Source organism: Equus quagga, chromosome 4, assembly GCF_021613505.1.
Source record: "Equus quagga isolate Etosha38 chromosome 4, UCLA_HA_Equagga_1.0, whole genome shotgun sequence".
Classification (NCBI taxonomy): Eukaryota; Metazoa; Chordata; class Mammalia; order Perissodactyla; family Equidae; genus Equus; species Equus quagga.
Genome location: NC_060270.1, coordinates 40,504,673 through 40,527,079, shown reverse-complemented (window position 1 = coordinate 40,527,079; position 22,407 = coordinate 40,504,673). Strand labels below are relative to the sequence as shown.

The 22,407-nt window shown below is 36.7% G+C and overlaps 1 protein-coding gene across 3 annotated transcripts in view; it reads right to left on the bottom strand.

Annotated features, from left to right (window-relative positions):
* CCDC39 (coiled-coil domain containing 39) overlaps positions 1 to 17,919 on the bottom strand; it is a 41,852-nt gene extending 23,933 nt beyond the window's left edge. For 2 of the 3 annotated variants that reach the window (XM_046659711.1, XM_046659712.1), the window contains exons 1-9: positions 17,725 to 17,919; positions 13,120 to 13,239; positions 11,316 to 11,462; positions 9,802 to 9,960; positions 8,919 to 9,011; positions 8,694 to 8,822; positions 5,109 to 5,300; positions 2,150 to 2,253; positions 1,701 to 1,833 (exon numbers count right to left, since the gene is read on the bottom strand). In XM_046659711.1, the coding sequence (XP_046515667.1) occupies positions 1,701 to 1,833; positions 2,150 to 2,253; positions 5,109 to 5,300; positions 8,694 to 8,822; positions 8,919 to 9,011; positions 9,802 to 9,960; positions 11,316 to 11,462; positions 13,120 to 13,239; positions 17,725 to 17,814 (1,167 nt within the window). In that variant the 5' untranslated portion in view covers positions 17,815 to 17,919. The remainder of the gene's footprint in view (positions 1 to 1,700; positions 1,834 to 2,149; positions 2,254 to 5,108; positions 5,301 to 8,693; positions 8,823 to 8,918; positions 9,012 to 9,801; positions 9,961 to 11,315; positions 11,463 to 13,119; positions 13,240 to 17,724) is intronic. The other variant, XM_046659714.1, reaches the window with a different exon arrangement.
* Positions 17,920 to 22,407: the final 4,488 nt, after the last annotated feature.

Sequence of the window (22,407 nt, the reverse complement as noted above, 5' to 3'; positions counted from 1 at the left end):
TCTATTGAAAATTATCATTTTAAAAATGTTGAAATAGGGCCAGCCCCAGTGGCCTAGTGGTTAAGTTCAGCACACCCTGCTTCAGCAGCCCAGGTTCAGTTCCCCAGCATGGACCCACACAACTCTGTTAGTGGCCATGCTTGTTGGCAGCCCACACACTAAAAAAAAAAAAAGAAATGGAGGAAGACTGGCACAGATGTTAGCTCAGGGCAAATCTTCCTCAGGAAAAAAAAAAAGGTTGAAATAATTTCCTTTTGTGCTCTTATACTCAGATAAGCATATTTCCCTTTAGCAACCAATGAATCTTACTATGAAACAAAAGAAGTCTGTGATTGGCACACTTAAATTTCCACAAATCAAGAAGTATAATCTGATGTAATCTTATAAAATGCATTGTTTTTCAAATAATAGATAATTTTCATTGGGTTTAAGACCTTTTCAAAGATTACCTAGCAGAGTTTTAAAGTCAGTGCTTAGTGGTGGATAACAGTACATCTCCAAAACATATAGGGTTGGGATTTTTTCAAACAGACAAAAACCAACAGCTACAAAAGCCAAGATTATGACCACCACCCTGCTACAGCACAATCAGTACACACGCTGCCAATCTTATTTTTTCCTAACTCAGCTAATTTCTTCAAAAATGTCACTCATTTTTCATTCTGTCATCAAAAGGTCTAGTTCACACAAATTTCACAGTCTTTACGGATTTCTGATAAATTCTAATAATGTCCCACCTCATGTGCTACAGAAAATTGTGCTGTTAGGAAAAAAAATAAAATAACTTTTTTCTTTAAAAATAATGTTGTATGATTTGTAATCAAATAGGACTCAAGTCAAGATTGCTGCATGACTTCACTACTCAGGAATTTTAAACATGCAACAGCTGAATTCTATCCGAATACAAGTGAAACCACACTTGATATGAGCCTCAGCAAATGAGAGATTTTACCACCAGCTTCAGATGTCCCTCCCCTGCCCCCCTGAAAAAAAGAGTAAAAGCAAGAAGTAGTACCTACAGCGTCAGGCCACACAAGTCACTTTGAGTTTTCAAAGAGGAAATGGTGAACCAGCCTTGCCAGTTCCTCAAAAATTAGCTTTAATGCTACCTACCGACATGCCAAAGAGATTAAGGTAGAAAGGGACGCCAGTAGAGTTAGGAAAGCGATAGCATTTAAGAGCCTATTTACCAATATATGGTGCCAGACCAATAAATGGTAAGGGGTTAAAGAGATAGTAGATGATGAAGAAATACAGGTAATGAATGTAGACCATTGGGAGGAATTTGATCACAAAAAAACACAAAAGATGATAATCAGGTGGAAATCAGTTGTAAAACAAGGGCACTTTTCAAGGTACATCTGCAATATAAGAACACGCATATATATGGGTGACAAACAGGGACATGGACACAGTAGGCTTTGGGAAGGCATGGAATCTCAGGCAGAGGGGCAACCTTTAAAAGAAGACATCAAAGTTCAATGCTGAAAGCAGAAGAAATGGAGAATTTGGAGCTTAAGAAGAGAGCAGGTCATGAACATCTTCAAAAGCAATGCATAAAAAGAGGTCCAACAGCCCTCTTTACAAATGTGATCACGCCAGAAAGCAGAGCCTCTTAAAAGACCTCCTACTCCTCTGGTCTCAATTAATTCACTATTGCTAAATTTGCTGAGTTTTTAAAAGTGGAAACTAGACTTTACCTTTACACCTCTTTCCTCCTCCTTTAGCATATCTTCCAAATTGGTAGCTTTCTCTTCTATAGACATAGTTTTCTCAGTTATATGCTTTAATTTATCTTTTGCAATCTGATTATGATTTTTAATTTTGTGTAACCTAGAGACGGTTTATGAGGAAAAAACAGAAAATGTGCCTAAAAAGTATTGCATGCAAACAAATGAGGTATAGTTTACCCTAAGATTTCTTCATATAACTGAAAGGTGTCTTTTGCCATAAACCTTTTTATCACCAATATATATTTAATAAACCATAAAAATATTGCTCCTGAGTATTTTTGATAAAAAAGTCCAAGAAATGTTTTTAATGTAATAATTTAGTAGCCATAATTTTATAGTTATTTAACAAAAAAAATTTAATAACTTTTCCAGATGTAGTCAAAAATTATAAACATATTTAAAAGTCTTTTTCTTACCTTGTTGTTTCTTCAAGAATATCCTTCTTTATTTTGGAAATATTTTTCCTCAGAGCCTCTAAATCACTGGAACTTCTATTAACAGTGGCTTTTAAAGAATCCAGCTATTTAATTAGTTAACAGATAGAAATTACATATTTACTCTATATCTTATAAATTAACTTCAGTACTAAGAAGTTCTATTCTAAACACTTTAATTTCTAACCTACATCACATGTATAAACACAGTAACCATGTTTCTGTAATATGTATTAACGGTTTCTCTTCTTGATTTAATATTAACTTTTAAATGACTTATTGAATAATACTGGCAAATTACAGAGACCTACATACATATTTTAAAAGCACATTAGAGCAAAAGTTTCAGAGCAATGGATTTAGCAAAGATTTCTCAGATATGACACTAAAGGTACAGGCAACAAAAGAAAAAACAGACAAACTGAACTTCATCAAAATTAAAAACTTTTGTGCATCAAAAGACATTATCAACAGAGTAAAAAGGCTACCCACAGAATGGGAGGAAATATTTGCAAAACATATATGTGATAAGGGATTACTATCCACAATATATGGAGAACTCCTAAAACTCAAAAACAATAACAAAAATCTGATTCAAAAATGGGCAGAGGACTTGACGTTTCTCCCAAGAAGATACACAAATAGTCAATAAGCAAACGAAAATATGCTCAATATCATTAATCATTTAAAAAACGCAAGTCAAAACTACAATGAAACTCCACCTCACAACCATTAGGATGGCTACTATCGAAAATAAATAAATAGGAGCCTGCCCCGTAGCCAAGTGGTTATGTTTGCGTGCTCCACTTTGGCGGCCCAGGGTTTCGCTGGTTCGAATCCTGGGCATGGACATGGCACCACTCATCAAGCCATGCTGAGGCAGCATCCCACATGCCACAACTAGAAGGACCCACAACTAAAAATACACAACTATGTACCAGGGGGCTTTGGGAGAAAAAGGAAAAATAAAATCTTTTTTTTTAAAAAAAAGAAAGAAAATAAATAAATAACTGTTGGCGAAGATGTGGAAAAATCTAACGCTGTTGGTGAGAACGTAACATGGTACAGCCACTGTGGAAAACAGTATGGCAGTTCCTCAAAAAATTAAAAATAGAATTACCATATGATCCAGAAAATCTGAGATAATTGTACACTCATGCTCATAGCAGCATTATTCACAATAGCTAAAACATGGAAGCAACCAAAGTGTCCATCAAGGGAGGAATGAATAAGCAAAATGTGGTATATATGTACACACAATGGAATACTATTCAGCCTTTAAAAGGAATGAACTTTTGACATACACTACAACATGGATGAACTTTGAGGACATTATGCTAAGTGAAATAAGCCAGTCCCAAAAAGACAAATAGTGCATGATTCCTTTGGTATGAGGTACTCAGAGTAGTCAAAATTATAGAGACAAAGTAGAATGGTGGTTGCCAGGGGTTGGCAGGGAGGAAGGAAGGGGAAGTTACTGTTTAATGGGCATAGCATTTCAGTTTTAGAAGAAGAAAAGAGTTATGGGAAATGGATGGTGGTAATGTTTGCACAACATTAAGAATGCATTTAACTACCGAACTGTACGCTTAAAAATGGTCAAGTTGGTAAATTGTATGTTAATGTGTATTTTACCACAACAAAAAAATCTGGAGAAAAATGAAGTACTGATACATACTGAAATATAGATGAACCTTGAAAACAGCATGTAAGGAAAAGAATACAGACACAAAAGACCCCACATTATATGATTTCTACCACCTTTCTACTTCGGACATTATACGAAATGTCCAAAACAGACAAAGCCATAGAGACAGAAGGTAGATTAGTAGTTGCCAGGGGCCAGCTGGAGGGGGAAAGGAGAGTGACTGCTAATAGGTATGGGGTTGCTTTGTGAAGTAACAAAAATATTCTAAAATTAGATAGTTGTTGCACAATTCTGTGAATATACTAAAAAATACTGAATTGTATACTTTAAAATGGTGAATTATATCTCAATAAACAAATTATGAATGAATGAATAAATAAATCCCTGTATTCTTTTCTGCAATTGGTTTAAACTTTAAAATTTTTAAGAATGAGCTATTAGCAGTGACATTTAATCTAGGCAAGAAATTCATTTATTTTACGTTTTCAGGATCTTACATAATTATTCTCTTTGGACAGATAAAAAAATAATCCTTTCTTCTTTATCAGAAATAAAAAGCATAACAACTTATAGAATAAAATTCTCTACAATATTCTAACTTCCCACCTAAACAGTGGTAACCTCAGATAAAATAGCCTCAAGGTACAAATTTCATAAAGATCCCTTTATTGCTAACTAAGGGGATCTCTACTCTCCCTATGGAATAATCTAGTTGGCATGTATGCCTGCAAAAGAAGAAAAGAACAAAGGAGGAGAAGTTTTGTTCTCTTAGCCTGTTTCAAGGTATTTTATCACTACATTGTCCCACTACCACTCTGAAATATTATCCCCTAACAAGGTGAGAAACTGAACTGGAGCAGGTAGGTCCACCTAGAATTTGAGAGTTAAAACGACCATCAGCACGCAGCACTAGACAGACATTTCAAGTCATCACTGATGTCAATATGCATCTTCACTTTTGCCCGTTTGCTGATTATCTTATAATTCAGGACGTCCAGTCTAGACCCTTCAGGAGCCTTTTGCCTTGGAGCACTTACAAAACACCATGTGTGACAGGAAGTTGGACCCTGCACAACTCCAGAGGGAGCCCTTCACACCCACCTGTGACGTGAACAGCATCCCCATTGCCTTCGCCAATCAGGGGCTCAATCAGAGTATCCTAAAAGTTCCACCACATGAAGGGATGTCACAAAGAGCACTAGAGGGCAGTTCCTTGATCAAAGGAGAGCCTTTATGTTTATTTTTACAGTAATTTCTCATAAACAGACAAACCAGTCTTTTTAGTTGACATACCTCATCCTTCAGCTCAGTTCTATTAGTTTCATGATGCTGATATTCCATTCTACATTTTAAAACTTTACGATCAGCAATAGAAATTTTTTTCTCATACTCTGCGTTATTTCCAATCTCACTTTCCAAAAACTTGATCTTTTCCTTAACCAAGCTTTCTTTTTCTCTTGCTTCCTGCTTTATCCTTGCCAATGCCTAAAATTTAAAAAAATACATTAAATATGTGTTTAATATGGCAAACAAAACTAAAAGGAACTTAATTTTTATTTTTATTACTATACGCAGTATTTATTTTACCAAAAGTTAACAGAATTTTTTTTGAAGAGAGACTATTTTTTTATTTTTATTACTTTTTTTGAAGAAGAAGATTAGCCCCGAGCTAACATCTGCAAATCCTCCACTTTTTGCTGAGGAAGACGGGCCCTGAGCTAACATCATGCCCATCTTCCTCTACTTTACATGTGGGACGCCTACCACAGCATGGCTTGCCAAGCGGTGCCATGTCTGTACCTGGGATCCGAACCCAAGAACCCTGGGCCGCCGAGAAGCAAAACATGCAAACTTAATGGCTACATCACCAGGCTGGCCCCAAGAGAGACTATTTTTATATGAATAAGAGCAAAATATTAATATGCTACAAACCAATATCTATAAGCTCATATTTTTAAAGATCTCTATATTTTCTTTGATCTGTCTAGTACTTTGCTAAAGAGATGAGAAAAATGTCAATCTCTTACAAATGAAAGGTGACATCTAAAAAATATAGCAGTGTTGAATATTTTTCACATAGAAAGTTGGATTTCAATAAAATTTTCCAAATATTTCATAGGACCAGTTTTTTCATATTTTGAGAATTACATTTCAGTTATTAGTTTCAATAGGAATGCCTTCACTCAGGCTTTTTGCTGATCTTGAGGATACAAAATAAACAATATTCAAAATAGTAACTGAGATGTGGACAAAGTAACCATGGGAACAAAGAGATGATGAAGTTTACCCAAGAGGAATCATTAAAAGGCTTTATCTAAAAGGCTTCATTTGAGTTGGGCCTAAAAAGATAAATGGAGATGGATAAATAATCTGGTTAAAGTGTAGGGTGGGAGGGCAGGCAGGTAATGGGAATATATTAAGAAAGGGTAGGGTCTGGCCCGGTGCAGCGGTTAAGTTCAAATGTTCCACTTTGCGGCCTCAGGTTCGCTGGTTTGGATCCTGGGTGCGGACATGGCACCACTTGGCATGCCATGTTGTGTATATGTAGGTGTCCCACATATAAAGTAGAGGAAGATGGGCATGGATGTTAGCTTGGGGCCAATCTTCCTCAAAAAAAAAAAAAGAAGAAGAAGAAGGGGTAGATACAGATGAAAGGGATGAGACCAAAAAAGGTAGAGGTTAGGGCCAAATTGTGAAGAAAATCAACTTTTCCATCGCCCTGTTAAAGAAGCTCAATTTTCAAGCAATGTGGAACAAACAAGATTTTAGGGCTGGGGAATAAAAAGATCATATGTGGTTTTCACAAGTGATTCTCGTGGCAATATTGTTGGATGAATTGGAGGGAGAAGGAAAATTTACCCTAAAATGTATTTCTTCCCAATTTTCTAATATGAAGTCCCACCAAACAACTAATCCCAGGAGGCCGTGTTGGAGGACGGAAGGTAGGTAATGATTCTGAAATCATTACGTTTTAGAAATGCTGCATGTAATATTGTACATATTAGCATATTAAATAGGTATATATTTGAGATGCACTGCATTTAAAAAAACATTTTAAATTTGTTTAATCTAGCATTCCCATATGTTCTCTGTAACAATTAGCATTCTATAATTGTAGCATTTTATATATGGCTGTGTTCATTCAACCAAAGGACAAATAAAACCTCCTAAGTTTATATATGTCAAATGATCATTCTAGAATTTCCTGCTGTATGTGATTTATCTACCACTTAATCTGGTGCTTTAAAACCAACTTCAATATTCACACTTTTTAACAGTGTTATCTATTCACAGTTGATGTTTTCATATAGGTGATGCTTATAAGTAATATCTCAAAATCTCTACACTGGAATAAAAGCATAATAGAAAAATATTTTTTCTTTTCTAAATAATGTAAATTCTTTTTAGAAGCCAATTTCAGGATTATGGTCAGACTCCTGCCAAAAAGACACTGAAAAGGCAGGAACTGTCTTTGGAAGAAGAGGAACAAAAGGGTCCAATCTCAAAGGAAATCCTCTAGTGGCGTGGGCAGGCTCTCACTGGCTCACCAGAACTGATCACACATCTCCTCTCAACTCTGTGCCCAGGGGAGTCGCGTTGGTCTGGAAGTAGTTTCACCACAGAAATCAGAAATGCTACAGATCGGGAGCCAGTTGTGAAACACTGAGAAGCATACCACTACCCATGGAGCCACTTCTTGGCACCCTCCCTAGTCTCTTACAATATAGACAGCCAGGAAATGTCAACCTGCAAACAGGAGTCACTGTGAATATGACCAGGGAGCTACAAGTTGTGTATTCTGCCAAATCAGCAGGCTGAGTGAATTTAGCTGCGGTGGTGTATGAGAATACAGTTATGGATCTGCAATCTTGGCTCTGGCACATTTGATTTACACAGAGGAAGCAGTCAGGACTTGTTGTTTGAAAGCAACAAGAAGCTAAGAAAGAGAAACCAAGTCAGCATTAAAAATTAAGAGGAACTCACAGTCCAGATCGGCTCTTCCTTGTCTCTCCTAGGAAGGCATAGGCCATTTTGTTGACAAAATGTTGGTTACTTACAAACATTTAAAATAAAAGAATATAACACATTTACATATAACAAGTTACATATAACAAGTAAACTGCATCCAGGTATTGGAATTCCAAACTCCCAGTGACCTGAGCTGCTTGCCAAATGCCTTTCTGTGGAGTAGATTCAGAAAGGAAGATAACACGTCTTCTCATCTATCTTCTTTCCTCCTCAACTCCTTCTCCTTCTCAACTTCCCTAAGCATCCCATTTTTACTCACCACTATTTTACCCCTTAATGTTTTCCCAAAAAAGTTCTCCTAAAATACCTCTGAAAGTAGCAAAAGATAACACTGGGTCTATGTTTAATCAGTGAGGTATTCCTCTCCTCCCCTTCTGAGCTTCTACCTCATTATTGGTGCCTCAGCTTCACCAGTGAAACTTTATTGTAGTCTAGGCTTCTTTCCTGACTCTCCCTCCTTGTTTCTTGGCTATATCCACGTGGCTCATTTCCCCACATCTGTGATCACTGCAAATAGCACACACGTTAAATCCAAGGCAGTTTGGACAACTGTGTGTAAGTCAGGCATTAGTTTTACTGCAATAACATTATCTACTGACTTCCTCTTGTTCCACATTTCAGAGATGGCAGGATCCAGTCTTCAGCATTATAATGCCATAAATCCATACTCTTCATAAAATCACATTTCTAAATGGATACAGAGTCAGCTTTGGAAAACATTTACCAAAACTATTCAATCCTGCTACAAAAGTGACTTTCAAATAACAGTGTGACTTACATTGAAATGATTAAAATACAAAAGAGATAAATAAACAGCTGAACATTGCAAGGACTAAACAACTACTTTACCAAGGCACACTCATCGATGTCTTGATCCCTCTTCTGCATCTGTTCTATTGTGTTCTCCCACTGTTTAATGAGTTCTTGTCTTTCATTATGAATCTTACGAAAATCTTGTGCTGCTTTATCCAATTCTAACTGTCAAATAGAGAGCAAATAACATTTCTGTGAATTTAAGTGCTTTTGCCACCATCACTTTGACAATTAAGAAATAAAAATCTTCACTAAACCAACCTGCACACTTAGAGTTTCTGTAAGTTCGTTGTCAAGTACCTTTCTTCTCTGATTACATTCCAAAGTCAGTCTTTCTAATTGCAGAGTCAGCGCCTATGATGTATTTACACACAAACATATTCATAATTATTTTATTAACTTAAAATCCATTAGCATATCTCACATTAAGCATTATTATATCATAGATACACACGTACTTGATATATAAAGCAACTACAAAATAATATATATATATATATGTTCTTTATCTTTTACCCCAAAGGGCTGCAATGAAAACTCAATTGTTTCTAAAAAGGCTTTCAATACTTTTTAAAGTAGGTTAGAAAAAAGGATTAAACAATAACTTGCCATTTAAAATTATTTAAAATAAAGCATTTGGTATTAAATCTATTAGAAAATAGCATGTTCCATAATACTAAAGTATTATCAGATTTAATTACAAGTAGATTTTAAGTAATGGTTATAGTAATTAAATAACCAGTACTACTATAGTCTCAAATCAGTAAAAATGATATGCAACGTTCAAACTATTATTTGGACAAAAGAAGTTCAAATACTTATACATAGTTCTAGTACAAAACTTTCTTTTCTGAATTGTTTTTGAGAACCCTTCTCAATCAGGATTCTTAACCCGGAGTCCATGGATCCCTAAAAGGCCAAAGGGCTTCAGAGGATCTATAAGACTGAGCAAAATTTTGTGGGTATTTGAATATAGCCATTCTTCTAGAGAGAGGATACTTGGTTTTATTAGATTCTTAAAGGAGTCCCTGACTCAAAAAAGTTTAAGAACTACTGCTTTAAAATTCTAAGTCTGATTTAGGTAAAAAGGTTGACACACTACAGACTGAAAGAAAACCTAACATTACAACTTATAATTCCTCACCCTAATTTTATTATCATCCTGTTGTGCATACTTCTGAAGAGTGAGGGCATCACTATCTTTATGAGCCGATTCTTCTAACCAGGCCTCCAATGCTTGCTGGTCCCAGTTCATTTGACGTTTCAAACCATCCAATTTTTGAGTAGTTTTAAATATGTTATTCTAATTTCCAAAGAGAGGGGGAAGGGAGAGTTTACAAAACATTATATACTATACAAACTAAATAAAACATAACATTACATACTACATATTAAACAGTAAAGAAGAAATCTCGTCCCTGTCTCTGCCCTCCAGATGTATATAACATACCATAGTTAATTATATAACTATCATACTTGTATTTTAATTTTTTTTTTTTTGAGGAAGATTAGCCCTGAGCTAACTGCTGTCAATCCTCCTCTTTTTCCTGAGGAAGACTGGCCCTGAGTTAACATCCATGCCCATCTTCCTCTACTTTATATGTGGGACGCCTACCACAGCATGGCGTGCCAAGTGGTGCCATGTCCGCACGCAGGATCGAACTCGCGAACCCTGGGTCGCCAAAGCGGAACATGCGCACTTAACTGCTGCACCACCGGGCCAGCCCCTATATTTTAATTCTTTAGTTGTGAAATAGGGAGACGATTATACAACGTTAAGAACAGTAGTTGAACCAAAGTTTGCTTATAAAGGCTTTAGGGTAGCTCTTCCAGAGCAATCTCACTAGTCACTGTGCCAAAAGCACTCCAAGTGGATATGCGATCTTAGTAAAAATAACGTGCCTGATACGCTAACTCCAGCCCAAGACAAGTCCCCTTTAGCCCCTTTCCAGTCAGACTGCTGCCTCCAAGAGGCCTCTTACATAGAAATTTTGGAAGCACTTCTAATTGAAATAAATATAGTAAAGGAAATAAAAATATTTCTGTAAATATATTCATTTAACAAAACTAGATTCATAAAGCAAAACAGATCAATATGCAAACATACATAAGTAATAAAATATGCATACATATATATGTGTGTGTACATTTCCATACGTATATGCATATGTAAAGAGAAGAAATGAATTTGGAAAGAGCACCCAAATCAGGTAACTAAAAACTAAGGGAAAGAGAAAAACAGGTTACAGTAATTTAATATTAGAGTCACAAGCTGATAAATCAATATGAAAGGTAAAAATTTCGAACAAAAAACGAAATTCAAAATTAAAAGTGATTTTCTTAAATGTGCCTTTTAAAAGTGCAGCACTTATTAATAAATTTTTCCTAGTATCATATAACAGGCAGCCAGCATGGTACTTTGCACATAGTAAGGCTCCATGAGTATTTGGTAAATGAATACTTGGAAAATAAATGTAACATTCTACCATTTTTCACTCAAATTACAGCTCCATGTGCCTTTCATTGATCAAAAAAAATGTTACATAAACGTCAGGAAACTAATAAATGCCTTTCCCATACAGAATCAAAATCAATGTTGATTTGGCGAGGGGAGAAGGAACAATAGCACAAAATTTTAAGTAACATTTCAACACATACTTCCTTATCACTTTTCTTTTCCCGTATTGAAACCATCTCATCTTCCAGCCGTTGGATCTCATCCTTCACTCGCCCCAGTTCTCTTTCAGCAATGATCTTAAAATGTTCTTCGCTTTCAATCTCATGCTCCCTGGCTTTGCAGAGAGACTACAGAAAAATATACAAGTCAGAAAGCCTTCTCAAATTTTAATATTATAAAATACTTGAAATAATCCATTAGACAAAAAAACAACAAAATTCCCACAAAATTAGATTAGGTATTATTAATTTCACTTCTCTGAAACCTACACCACATTAGACTTTGTGATTCGTGTAGTCGGTGATGCTTACAAGTTGTAAGAAAGTCAGTTCATGGAATGTGCTGGGAGAAAACATTGTTGTCAGCAGTTTTCAGATATTACATTGGTCTAGGGAAACTGCAGAAAACCAAAATTTATATGGTGAGACTTAAAAAGATAGAATTCATTACTTATCTAAAAATAAGAAATGAAATGGATTTAAAAATACTTGGGAAATGGGATATTTATATGAATTGATCACATACTCTAATTAACAGAGATAATTTTTAAATAATTATGTAAACACTGTTGGTTGTAAATACTTCCTGGGATATATTAATATACAATCATGCCTTTGTGTTATGTTTTACTTAAAAAAATAGTATTTGTTGACTACTGATCTTGTAGCGCTTCAAAGTTATCACCATCAGTATTATTTTTACATTATTAAAGCTATCAGTGTTGTAGGAAGTTTATTATCTTTTGTCTCTATTATCCTATTTAACTATTTAAGGTTTGACTATAACGAAATATACCTACAGAGAGTCTCCGTCTCTCTGGTGCCCAACTCAGTGGTTTAATAACTTAAGGAAAATATGTTGTTCCAAAGTTTATCAATTATTCAATCATATCAGGATTCAAAAATCCTGAGTACTATTTTTAAAAGTTCATTAAATTTGTAACTTTCTAATGAGTCTTATAAACCATGAAATAGTTACTTACCTATATTAATTATAAACTGGTATTAAAAACATGGCTTTGTACATTTTTAAGAATTATAGACTTTTTAAAAGAAAGGTAGATGCATTTTTTAAAAAATAATTTGAGATGGAAGTTAGTAAACCTTCCAATGCTGATTTCCTGAGCTGTCTGATTTGCTGGGCATCATCAAGCAATGAGGTGTGACACATGAACAGATTGTCCATAAAACAGATGCTTAATCACTTTGTTTTTATTTTTATTATTTGTACTAATATTTCTAAAATGCATCATACTTCGTCCAGTTATCTTAAATAGGCTCCTAAATATAATTTAACTTTTCTACTATCTCAGGATTGTCATTATAAATTTCAATTCTTAAACTATGCTAAAACACCATGGTGCCCTAAGGGCTCGTGAAGTGTGTGGACCACTTGCTTCCACTCAAAATGGCCCCAGTGGGTTGTACGGGAAAATTAAAAAGTAGACAGAAACTCTATTATGTGTTATATTATGTCTGTTTGTGCCTAGAAACAGCGTCACTGTACCCTTCCTAGATAATCTGTTCCCTAATATTATGTTGAACTGTTGGAATGGTGAAGTCTCCTTTCAAATGAATGAATTATTCCTCGAACTTGGTGGCAGTAACGAGTTCCTCAAAGCCTTTTTTCCTATCTACTTTCAGGTTCCAGGTTATACTCACAATAGTTTAGTTATGCTAAAGTTTCCTATTATATCTCTAAAATAAAATCACAGATATAAATGCAGTGTGAAATGTTCCATGACGACACATGACATAATCCCCATGAAGTTCAACATTATTGTACCTGGGTAAATGAGAACTCTTGCTTAACATTTTTGAAGTGAGAAGTCATAGCATTAATTCGATCTTCATAGTCACGTAGCTGATCTTTCAAGCTTGATCTTTCATCCTGCAGCTTTGACAGCTGTAAATAATAAATGCTATGATTAAGTAAAGTCCTACTAAGTTTTTAGAGTATTAAAGGATCTAAAATCAAAGGAAAATTAAATCTTCATTTACTTTGCTTCTTTAAACATCCATTTGAACTTGTAAAATCTACTGATCTTTTAAATATTATAGTGTTACGATTTAGAGATTACCGTGGGAAAATTAGCACCATATTAAAACAGAATAGACATCTCTCTCAGATTTGCAGCATTAGCAGGGTTCAATGATTAAATGCATTTTTGATACAGCATTACTTAAAGGGAAAAAATGAGATTCTATTCCCTAATTAAACCACAAGATCTCTAAAGGCAACCAGAGCACAGTAACAAGACATAACAAGAACACAGAGCATGAACCATAAATTTGAAAAGTACCTGGACACCAGGCATAATACCTCCTCCCTGAACTGCTATTCAAAACCAGATTTAGGCTAAGCTTAACAGAACAGAACAACTAACTCTCGTGTGCTTAGAACGTGTTTTTTAAAGTTTTTTGTGTGTCTCTGAATTAGAACCTTGAGCAGAAACAAAACAATGTAAACACAAAACAAACAAACAAACACCTTAGGAAATTACAAGATAGATTTTCAGGACCATTAGAACATGTCACCCCTCAAAGCAATATAAAAGCTCAACAAAACAAAAATGTGCTTCCTTATATGCTTCCTTGGGCTGTGGTTCCCAAGGTTGGGGCTACAACCCAGCAAGTGCAAACACAATCTGCTGAAGGGCAGAAGAAAATATTTGAATTTTTAACTAAGGAAGAAAGAAAATAAATACTAATTTACTCATTTGTTATGTCCTATATTTCATTAAACTTACTAATATTAAGTATGTATTTTTTTCTTTTTATTTCATTAATTTCAGTTTTTATTTTAATTCCCTCTTTTGTTTATTTTGTTCTTTTTAAAAATTTATTAAGAGGAGTTCTTTGTTTTTACGTTTTGTCTTACTGATTGTTACGGACTAAATGTGCCACTCCCAAATTCATATGTCAAAGCCCTAACCGCTAGTGTGATGGTATCTGGAGGTGGGGCCTTTGGGAGATGAGCAGGCTTAAATTAGGACGTGAGGGGAGGACCCTTGTGACCCTCATGATGAGATTAGTGTCCTTACAGGAAGAGGAGGAGAAACCAGAGCTCACTCCCTCTCTGCCCTGTGAGGAGCAGCCAGAGGGCAGCCTTCAACAGGCCCGGGAAGAGGGCTCTCACCAGAACCCAACCGTTCTGGCACCCAGACCTCGACTTCCAGCCTTTCGAACCGTGAGAAACAAATGTGTGCTCTCTAAGTCACTCAGTCTATGGTACTTTGTTATGGCAACACGAGCTGATCAAGACACTGATCTGAAAATGAAGGCATGAGGTTTTCTCTAAGATTGTCACGGTTTCCCACAGATGTGGGTATGAAGCAGTCCCCCTTATTTTTTCTAAAAGGTGACTTTTCCCTTTCAGTTTCTCTTTGATATAAGAGCTATCCAGGAAAATATTTGTTAGAAACTTGCCTAACTATCTAAGATGGATGTCTTCATCAGCTCAGGGCGCCATAGCAAAATATCATAGACTGAGTGTCTTAAACAACAGAAATTGATTTCTCACAGTTCTGAAGGCTAGGAAGTCCAAGATCAAGGTGTCAGTGAATTCGGTTCCAGTGAAATCTCTCTTCCTGACTTGCAGATGGCCACCTTGTTTCTGTGTTCTCACATGGCAGAAAGAGAGAGCTCTGGTCTCTCTCCTCTTCTTAAAAGGACACTAATCCCACCATGAGACTCCATCCTCACGACGTCATTTAAACCTAATCATTTCCCAAAGTCCCCACCTCCAAATACCATCACACTGGGGGTTAGAGCTTCAACATATGAATTCAGGGTCCAGGGACAGACACACAAACAGTCTACAACAATGAAAGATCATTTTTTTTTTAAGATTTTTTTTTTTCCTTTTTCTCCCCAAAGCCCCCCAGTACATAGTTGTATATTCTTCGTTGTGGGTCCTTCTAGTTGTGGCATATGGGACGCTGCCTCAGCGTGGTTTAATGAGCAGTGCCATGTCTGCACCCAGGATTCGAACCAACGAAATACTGAGCTGTCTGCAGCGGAGTGCACGAACTTAACCACTCAGCCACGGGGCCAGCCCAAAAAGATCATTTTTTAAATTATTTCTTATAAATTCTATTGGCTTATGATTAGAGAATGTGACCTCTAAAATTTCTATCACTCATTTTTTTTAATTGTGGCAATATATACATAACAAAATTTACCATTGTAACCATTTATCAGTCTACATTTAGTGGCATTAAGTTCATTCACATTGTTATGCAACCATCACGACCATCCATCTCCAGAAACTTTTCATCTTCCCAGACTGAAACTCTACATCCATTAAACGCTAACTCCCCATGCCCCTTCCCCCCAGCCCCTGGAAATCACCATTCTACTTTGTGTCTCTACGAATTTGACTACTCCAGGTATCTCATATAAGTGGAACCATACAGTAGTTGTCCTTTTGTGTCCAGCTTATTTCACTCAGCATAATGTCTTCAGGGTCTGTCATCCACTTTTTTTGGCGGGGGGGGGGTGGGGAGGGTGAAGATCAGCCCTGAGCTACCATCTGTGCCAATCTTCCTCCATTTATATATAGGTTGTCACCATAGCATGGCTGACAAGTGATATAGGTCTGTGCCTGGGATCCGAACCTACAAACCCAGGCCGCCGAAGCAGAGCGCGCAAACTTAACCACTCGGCCACAGGGCCAGCCCCAAATCATTTTTAATATAAAACTAACATTAAACACTTGTAGTAAATTAAGGGCATTGAATAGAATGAAAATAAAATAAACCTTGATAATACAAAAATAATAAAACTACTATTTTTTAATGGGGGAATTTTTAGCAATCACTCTCTCTTATAATCAAGTAATACCTGAAATTCAACAACTCTTTTCTTTTTCTTCTCTTAAATACAAGTGAAATTAAATTAAAAATGTTATGTTAAAAACACCACATATAGTACAATTCCATTTTTATAATACTCCAGTTTGTCTTTTCTATGTTTCTGTAGACGATGTCTAGAATATTTAATGCCACGACAGTCACATCATGGGCAACAGTGGGTAGTTTTGGGAGGGCATATCTTATATTTTTTATTTTATACCCTTCTGTTCTGCTTGGATATCTTAAATTTACAAGAGTTGCTTTTTTAATGTCAGAGTTTATTCAGGTGAAGTAATTATAGCCCTCATTCTTCTTCTTTTATTGCTCTGTAATATTTTTTATAATAGTTAATATAAGTAACATGTATATAAAATATTGTGAGACAAATATTATGATAATAATAACCAAAAACTAACATTTGAATGGAACTTTAACCTACATTAATGTCCTTAGAGCTGTATAACAACCCTATGAGATAATTATTTTACTTATCTCCGGTTTACAGAAGAAGAAACAGGCTCAGTGCTGGTAAGTAGGATCTGAACACTGGGCTGGATATTTATTATTCCACAGCACTCAGTGCTAGATCTCTTATATTTCCTAACTTTGCCCTTCATGGAAAAAACAAACAAAAACGAAGCCATCTAAATTAGACACGAGTAAATAGGTTGGAGTATTTTGAAAAAAATATTTTCAAAAAATAGAGTGAAGGATTTTCATGTTCATTTTTCAGAGGCGAGAAAATTTTCTTTTCCATTCTATAAAGTAGTGTAAACATCTGTTCTTCTTGGAACCTCTTCCACACAACACATTGCCATGTGATGGAACTTTAGATTGACTGCTTAAGGTTTTTAAGTTTCCTGAGCTGGTTGCAATTTTGTTTTTGACCACTACTCTGCACTGGTTGCAAGCTGGTGTAAAATATTCCTTAAACGTAAGATATTTATCATTCTGTGACAACTTAATCCTCATTTTGAGAAGCTGTAAACTGCACATTTTACATTCTTACTAGAACGTCGCTCTTGAAAACATTTCTTCGAGTCACTTCTACTTTAAACATCATAGGCAGAAACTCAGAAAGAAATGTCAACCAGGACGTGTTTTGTTTATAAACACCCGCAAATAACTGTTGCTACGCAAACCTCAGAAGTCCCTTTGCAAGCCGCGCTTAAATTCTAAGGAAGGAAAAAGTGGGTGTGGGAAACAGCCTTTCCTCTCCCGTCCAGGAGGCTGGAAAGGAGTTTATGGAGTGGGAAAGGAGGAAGAAGTAAAGATTCAGGCTTTATAGTCCTGAACATCAATTATCGTTTCAATACTTTTTTTTTTTTTTTTTAAATGCTTAGCGTGTGCCGAAAAGGGCGGGCAGGTGAGGGAAGGAGACGGCGCGAGGAAGCGTTAAGATGGGATTACGGAAAACAGAGAACAGATGGGATTAGGGAAGGAAAAGAGAAAAATGAAAAGGTTGGGGTATTCCTGCCAACCAGAACCCACCCCCACCCCCACCCCTACCCCCGCCTTCTTCACCTGATCCTCACCTGATCTTCAAGCATCTTGTTCTCCTGGTTCGCCACAGGGATGGCAAACCCATTCTCCCAATGCAGCTCCGCCAGGAATTCGCTACTCATGATGGCAAACGGATAGGGGACCTCAAACAGAGTACAGAGGAAAGCTCTGACTTCTCTTAGCGCCCCTGAGCAGCACCCTAGGCACCCGCAAAGCTCCGGGGCAGTTCTCACCGGAGCCCTAGCAACCGTCCCGCGTCCTTAGTTACCAAACAGGAAGCGCTCAGGCCCGAAGGCTAAACTTCCGGTTGAGAACTTCCCTCCCTGGATCCGCAGCCACGTTTTTGTTTTTGAGCGCCAACGGAAGCGAAGCAATTTACTCCTCCAGAAGTTCGCTGGCTTTGCCAGGCGCCGGCATAACTTTCTATTAAAGTGTGGCCCTGGATCGTCCCCCGACGTCCCCGGAGTCTGTAAAATCGGTGGCGCCTGCAGTCGCCGGGGGACCACAGGGTACGGCAACGGCAACTGTCGGATCGCCGGCGGAAGATGAAAGCTAACGAAAAGAATCAACCACGCTTTCTTTTCAAGTGGGTTTGTTGTTTCATCCACAGATGAAACCTAGTAGGCTGAAGCAGACTGTATTTGGAAGCAGAATTCACTCCCTAGAATCATTGCTGGATATTTTTTTTTTAAAGATTTTATTTTTCCTTTTTCTCCCCAAAGCTCCCCAGTACATAGTTGTATATTCTTCGTTGTGGGTCCTTCTAGTTGTGGCATGTGGGACGCTGCCTCAGCGTGGTTTGATGAGCAGTGCCATGTCCGCGCCCAGGATTCGAACCAACGAAACACTGGGCCGCCTGCAGCGGAGCGCGCGAACTTAACCACTCGGCCACGGGGCCAGCCCCCATTGCTGGATATTTTGATGTTCACCTGTTTTAATCTTCTGGTCTTCCTCTCACTGCTCATCGGCCCCACGGCAGCGCCCTAGCTGACCGCAGACGTGGACTGCGCAGAGATGGCAAACTTGCAGTGCAGCGTGTGGCCCCTCCCGAGCCACTCCTACACCTTTATTTTTCTTTACATTTTCATTTGTTAACATTTACAATCTTGAATTTCACATAAACATGTGTATTTCTTCCTAATCTCGAAAAAAGCTAGGAAACAGAGCCCACATTGTCAAAAGGCATTATTCGGCTGAAGCGGCGCCCCCTCTAGACTGGCAAAAACGTCACCAGTTCACTAGTTTAAATAACCTTGCTTGGCGCTAGCATGCATCTGAGTCTATGGCCTCTGTTGTATAGCATCTCAGAACTGGAAAAGACAAAACAGTCAACTAATCTAATCCTTTAGTTTTCCAGATAAATAAACCGAGGTTCCCTGAGGTGAAGCGATTAAAGTAGGCAGGAGCTAAACTAGAATACAGGTTTCTTAATCCAAATTAGGCCCTCTGCAATGACGGTGGTGGTGTCCGGATTACCCTCTACCACTGCATCCTGAGCATCAATTAATTTCGCTTATCCAGGAAACAACTATCTGTAGCTTTCTCTGCCCTTTTGAATTTTATTTTACCTATACTTTGTTAAGCTTTTTACTATAAAAACTTTATATACATATATATATATATATGTGGATAGACAGTAGGGTATAATGAACCCCCATATCTCATCACCTTGATATAACATTCATATTTTGCCATATTAGCTTCATCTGTATCTTTTGCTGAAGCGTTTTAAAGTAAATCACAGACATCGACATTTCACCTCTAACAACTTGAGCATGCATCACTAATGTTAAACACAGCATCATTAACACATCTAACAAAATTGACAATATCAAAATTCTTCAGTATCATCTAATAACCATTTTATATTCATATTTCCTCAGTTGTCCTGAAAATGTCTTTTTACAGTTAGTTACTATACTTTTGAAACCCTCTCATAGTAGCTTTGTCTGTTTTTGCTTACATGATTTTCCATATATTTAATCTTAGGGACTTAGAAATAGTATCTTCAAAGACTAGAATTAGCAAGACATTTTACTCCCTACTTCCACAATACCTAAATTCCCAAGGTGGTAGGGGAGAAAGATTCAGCTTATAAAGGAATTTTGACCTGTATAGGATAAAGGAATTCTGGAGCTTAAGTAACCTTTTGGAAGATCATCTTTTGTTGTATAATAGTTTAATCATTCCTACTAGTGAAAATGTTAGTATCCAGCCTATATTAAGATGGCAGGTAGCTATTTATACTTGAGATTTGTTATGGCAGTGCTGCTTTTTAAAACTGTTAGTGTCGTGCTGTCCATGTGTCTTAAGCATTCCCTTTCTAACGTCTCATCCCAGTTCGTACTGTGAATACTGAGGCAGCTGCCTTGCGCTGTGCCAGTCTGTTGACCCACCCCTCTCAGTGTCAGCTGTAGCTGCCAAATGCATGACTGCAGCTGTCTTTGCTGGGTACTCTCCTCGGCCCCAAGGACATAAGAAGTCTGGCAGCTGAATCCTTGCAAAGTGTCCCACTTCCCATATTTCAAGGATTCTTTCCTGAATTTCAGGATGACAATTATACAATGTTGAATTTTGGACAAAATGTCCATGCATTCTTCAAATTCCACATTTCTACCTTAAAACAATACCCCTCTTTCTCCACTTCATCACCACAGCATTCCCCATCATCCAGTTCTCACTTTTATAATTCCTCTAGATCATAACTCTATTTGAATTCATTCAGGTCTGGATTTGGAAACAAAACCCAGTTTTACAAGCCTTGTCACTGACCATGAACTATTCAATTTAATCCCCAAATGCTAAGGTAGATATTACCTTTTACTATTTCATTCCCAAGTAGATAAGTTCATCCAAATCAGATTATCCAGGCTAAAGTATAAGGAGATTGTTTGTTTTGCAAAAATAATGTGATCTTGGTAAAAAAAAATAGAAAAATACATATATGTGTAAAGGAAAAAGACAAGATACCCTTCACCTCCATACCAATCTCATTCCCAAGAGGTTGGCACTGTTTGGTGTTTATCCTATCAGCACTTTTTTAAATGAAGCTATAAATATATGCATATATTAATTGTTTTCTATAGACATAGAATCATATTATAAGTATTATTTACAAATTTATTTTTTCACTTAATAGTGGCCATGTTTCTATGTCAGTACATTAGATCTTTGGTCATTTAATGGCAGCTTGAAATTCAGTATTATCAATTTTAATTTTTTAAACAATGCTGCAATAAACATCTTTATAATACCATATTTCATCAATTCTAGGGTATGCTTATTTTCACATTTTAATATCTTTGAATCAGAGATACATCTTTCAATCAGTAGTGTCTTAGATTTGGTGAATAAGATATAAATTTGCACATTTACATATGTTTCTGTATGACATATTCTTAGAAGTAAAATTAATGGAAAACAATTTTGTTTTGATAGATACCACTAAATTATCTTTCAAAATGTCTTTACATACCAACAGAGTATGACAGTATTCTTGCATACTCTGGATATTATGAAGTATTAAATATTTTACAACCTAAAGAGAAAAATATGGTATCTCGTTGTTTATTGACAATTCTATAATTATGAGTGAGACTGAGCATCACATTTTTTCTGCTAAGAATTTCTTTCTCATAGCATTTGCCTATTTTTTTAATAAGGTTGTCTCTTCTTATTGAATTATAGCAGTGCTTTATATGTTATACATTGTATTCTTTGTATGTGTGTGTGTGGGCGTGTGTGTGTGTGTATGAATAATATTTTTCTCCCAATCTGTTTTTGGGGTTTTTTAAATTTTCTTTTTAGTATATTTTGCCATGCACACCTCAGAAACTGCTCTCATTGCCATTAATATGCTTCATATTCCAATGGACATGTTCGTCATCAATTTACCTGATCTACGGGCTGCATTTAGCTCAGCTATTCCTTCCCTGTTAAAACATTTTCTTCTCTTGGCTTTTATGACTCTTTGTCAGTTTCCCATTAACCTTCTGAATCTCCTTTGCCATTTTATCTTGTCCTGTTTGACCTCTTAATATTAATATTCCTCAAGACTCAAAGCTGATCCCTCTTCTCTTCTTACACTTGCTTCCTAGGTGATCATAGCCATTTTCATGGCTTTAAATACCATGGCTGGTATTTTTTTTAATGATTCTCATCAATATTTCTCTAACCCAGTTCTCTCTTCTGCATTCCAAACATATATCCAACTGCCTACCTGACTTCCATTGAGACGTCTCCTGGATATCTCAAATCAAATCTGATACACAGGTCCAAGACAGAATTCTTGATTTCATTCCACATATATTTTAAACCTCTTTTTCAGTCTTCCCTACCATAGTAGAACCACTGCCATGTATCCAGCTGTACAAAACCAAATCCTGGTGGCCATTACTGATTCCTTACTCTTCCTCACCTCCCACCTCCAATACGTCAGTGTTACATCTCACTTCTACCGCCCCCAATCTGTATTGATTCTAATTCACTCCTTCTCTGCTGCCACCACTCCAATTCAGACTGTCATCATCTCTCACTACACTATTGCAATTGCTCCTCAATGATCTCCCCATTCCCTAAAATCCATTCCCCCTCAACAGTTAAGGTAATCTTTTATTCCCAGTGTCTAATTTTGAAATGTTTCCCACATACAGAAAAGTTGAAATAATTTTACAGTGAACACCAATATCCCCTTGATCTAGATGTTTCCTATGTCC